We start from the raw sequence: 3,749 nt of genomic DNA, 5'->3' as shown, positions 1-3,749 counted from the left end.
CACAACTCATGGACCTTATACGAAGAAATTTCATCCTCTTCGTGTGGAAAGCCTTTGATATGCCTAGTATAGATCCTGACTTGATGTCTCATAAGCTTGCTGTATACCTAGGTTCCTGACCTTATGAAAGTTCAGACTCAAATAGGGGCACTATTCATACCTTGGTCCAAAAAGATAAAGCCAAACCCATTAAGTATAAAGGCCCACCAAGAGCCTTCACTTACCCGACCTCTTAAGAGGTCGGACACAACCAAACTCCAACTTTACTTATCCAAATAAGTAAGTGTCTCTCCAAATCTCTCATACTATCTCTATCTGCGCTAAAAGATAAATCCTAACAAACTCCTAAGATAAAGGGAACGGTTATCCACCAACAAAAGTGAAACTACTCCAAAAAGTGGTTATTCATTCTACTATAAATACACTGACATCCCTCAGATATATTCACGTTCTAATTTACTAAAAAAACCTGCCTAAATTCCTTCCTAACTTAAGCATCGGAGTCTCTTGCAGATATCACACCCACATCCTCAAAAGGAATTCGGACGGCGACACCTCAGCCTAAGAACAAGTCGGACGCTGTCTCACTGAAAATTTGAACCACACATTCAGGTTCAAATCAACGTTTTAGGTAACTCAAAAACAAAGTATATATTTTAAAAATAAAAATATTAGAAACCAGCACTTTTAGTATAAAAAAGAAAGGAGTTAGCTAATATTAATTAAAAAAAGGAAAAAAACAAATAAAATATTGATCGCCTACAAATACAAGAGAATGTATTTCATAAAAAGAGTGTCATTTTCTTTAGGAAAAAAAATACACTATGCTCATAAAAATAAGGTACCTAACAAAATAAAATAGAAATACAAATCACATGGAATAGATTTTTTAGTAGTTAGTAGAGAAGAAACTCAACCCGAGACACGGCTGGTTTCATTTTCATATTAGTTACTTTTTTGTTCTCTTTCTTGTCATTGGATCTTCCTCCCAAGTCATCACACGCTTAAATCCACCAACGAAAATACTTGGTTGATTCCGTAATATACGCCCAAAACCAATGGCAAAAACTTAAACCCCTCGATTTTAAATAGAACACCCCTTACTCCATTCCACATTCTTAGTTGGCTCAAAGTGTGGAATCACTTTCTCCCTCTCCCTCCAATCCGCCCCTCACCTGTTCAAAACTCATTGCCCTCTTTCCTGTTACGAAAATGATGCAGGTGATCAGTTCTACTATTCCGGCACACACTCTTCACATGTTCCAAGCAAGGCGGGCTAGCTTTAGGTGCCATCTTTCTCCCTTGAACCCCGACAACAACAACGGTAAGCTGACGTCATCGCCTTCTTCTTGTTCCACGTCAGCACCCAAGAAGGCACTAACCTCCACCACCGACTCAACTCGCTTGCACCTTGCTAACCTCGACAGGCTCCTCCACAAGGACTCGCCGCCACCACCATTGACACAACTCGCTAACCAACAACAAGAACAGCAGAACGGCGTCAAGGAAAGGGAGCAAACCACTACTGAGAAGAGGGGGAAGAGTGTTTTGGAAGGTCTCAACTTGGCGAGGTTGTGGCCTGACATGAAGGCCACGGAGGAGATGTCGCCACGCCACCTCAAACGCCTTCAGCGGATGCTGTCCAAGACGGCGGAGTACTCGCCGCGGAACGCCCTCGGAAGCCGGTGGAGGGAGTACCACGGCAGCAACGACTGGAAGGGGATGTTAGATCCCCTTGATGAGAATCTCCGCCGCGAGGTGGTCCGATACGGCGAGTTCATCCAAGCGGCGTACCATTCCTTCCACTCCAATCCCGCCATGTCGGAAGAGGGACCCCCGTCTCATCGCCACGTTGCACTTCCCGACAGGTACTACAGGGTCACCAAGAGTCTGTATGCCACGTCATCGATTAACATGCCGAAATGGATTGATGATGTGGCACCAGATCTTGGATGGATGACCCAGAGATCCAGTTGGATTGGGTACGTTGCAGTTTGCGATGATAAAAGGGAGATTGCAAGGATGGGCAGGAGGGACATAGTTATCTCCCTCCGTGGAACCGCGACGTGTCTTGAATGGGCTGAGAACATGCGGGCACAATTGAATGACATGCCCGAGGAGGGCCAAGGAAAGCCCAAGGTGGAGTGTGGGTTCTTGAGTTTGTTCAAGACAGAAGGAACTCACGTGCCAAGCCTGGCAGAGTCCGTGATCGAAGAAGTGAAGCGACTCATGGAAATGTACGAAGGAGAAACATTGAGCATAACCATCACCGGCCATAGTTTGGGTGCGGCATTGGCTTTATTAGTGGCTAATGAGATAACTACTCGTGTCCCTGAAGTGCCTTCTGTGGCAGTTTTTTCTTTTGGTGGGCCTAAAGTTGGTAACAAGGCCTTTGGTGACAAAATCACTGCCCAAGGAGTTAAAGTTCTAAGAATTGTGAATTCCCAAGATGTAATCACTAGAGTACCCGGCATGTTTGTAAGCGAAGAGCTTGAGCAAACGATAAGGAACTCTAAAATTGGCGGTGTCCTTGACATGTTTGATGACAACACACCCCTCGCTTACTCCCATGTGGGAGCCGAGCTGCGAGTTGACACCAAGATGTCGCCGTTTTTGAAGCCGGACGCTGACATGGCCTGTTGTCATGACTTGGAAGCATACCTTCATTTGGTGGATGGGTTTTTGGCTTCTAATTGTCCCTTTAGGGCGAATGCTAAAAGAAGCTTGGCAAGGTTAATGCAAGATCAAAGTGCTAATGTAAAGAAATTGTATATTAGTAAGGCTAAAGCCTTGAGTTTGAATCTTGAAAGACAAGGATCCTTCTCCATGTCACTTGAGAGGCAAGGATCGTTCTCAATGTCTGGTTGTTTGCCTAGCCCATCATAAATGAAAGTCAGATTGTAAATACATATATGGGAACACATTGGTAAATATATCATGTATTTCATGTTGATATATAAGCTAATTTATAATGATACATAATGGGCCATACTCAATTGCCATATACAAGTTTTAGAACTCATGATGACTTAAGCTAAGGGCTAAGGCCCTCACACTTATTGAATAACTTTCAAGGGCTATAATCCCCTTTTCAGGGTGTTCAGACCCTAGGCTGTTGTGCACCGTACCAATTATTCATGGCACCAAAATAATGACCCTACCAAAAGATCCAAAAGTTGATAAATGGTGGTGCAAAATTAGGTAAAGACAGATGGATTAAAGACGATGGGGATTTGGGAAAATTCAATTCATATCTTCCACCTGGTCGAAATGAAAAAGAGGATAGAAGGAGATGGAAACACACAAAGGATAAATTTTTTTCTGCAGCATCAATCTATGAAGAGAGTATTCTAGATTTAGAAGGGATGAGTTTGGCTTGGAGAATGGAGATGAAGAAGGTGTCAGTTGAGAGAAAAATTGTTGAGTGGTGAAAAGAGACTTGATAAGCATCCCAATTCACTGAGGAGAATTAATGAGCTAAAATATTATAATTGAAAAATTTATTTTGTATAGAAGAGAGGATAACAGATGTGTAAATTGTCTGACTATTGAGTTAGATTTTGATATTTTGTTTTGAAATTTCTCTTCTTCAGAGTTAGTAAAACTCTTTTAGGATAATAAAACAGGGGCTATCTTATTTGTATCTACTACTCTTTAATTTGTTTTTTGTCTGAAGTTTTTTAGCCCTATTTCAATACCAAAAACAATTAGATAAAGACAAATGTAAAATTGATTTAAAAAAAATAAGT

At 41.9% G+C, this 3,749-nt stretch overlaps 1 protein-coding gene across 1 annotated transcript; it reads left to right on the top strand.

Annotated features, from left to right (window-relative positions):
* The first annotated feature begins 1,106 nt into the window (after nt 1-1,106).
* LOC107485341 (phospholipase A1-Ibeta2, chloroplastic) lies at nt 1,107-3,020 on the top strand. The gene has a single exon (XM_016105861.3). The coding sequence runs from the start codon at nt 1,213-1,215 to the stop codon at nt 2,884-2,886; it is 1,674 nt and encodes a 557-aa protein (XP_015961347.1). The 5' UTR covers nt 1,107-1,212; the 3' UTR covers nt 2,887-3,020.
* The last annotated feature ends 729 nt before the right edge of the window (nt 3,021-3,749 follow it).

The sequence above is a fragment of the Arachis duranensis genome, chromosome 1, assembly GCF_000817695.3.
Source record: "Arachis duranensis cultivar V14167 chromosome 1, aradu.V14167.gnm2.J7QH, whole genome shotgun sequence".
NCBI classification, from domain to species: Eukaryota; Viridiplantae; Streptophyta; class Magnoliopsida; order Fabales; family Fabaceae; genus Arachis; species Arachis duranensis.
This window is presented reverse-complemented; position numbering and strand designations above follow the sequence as displayed.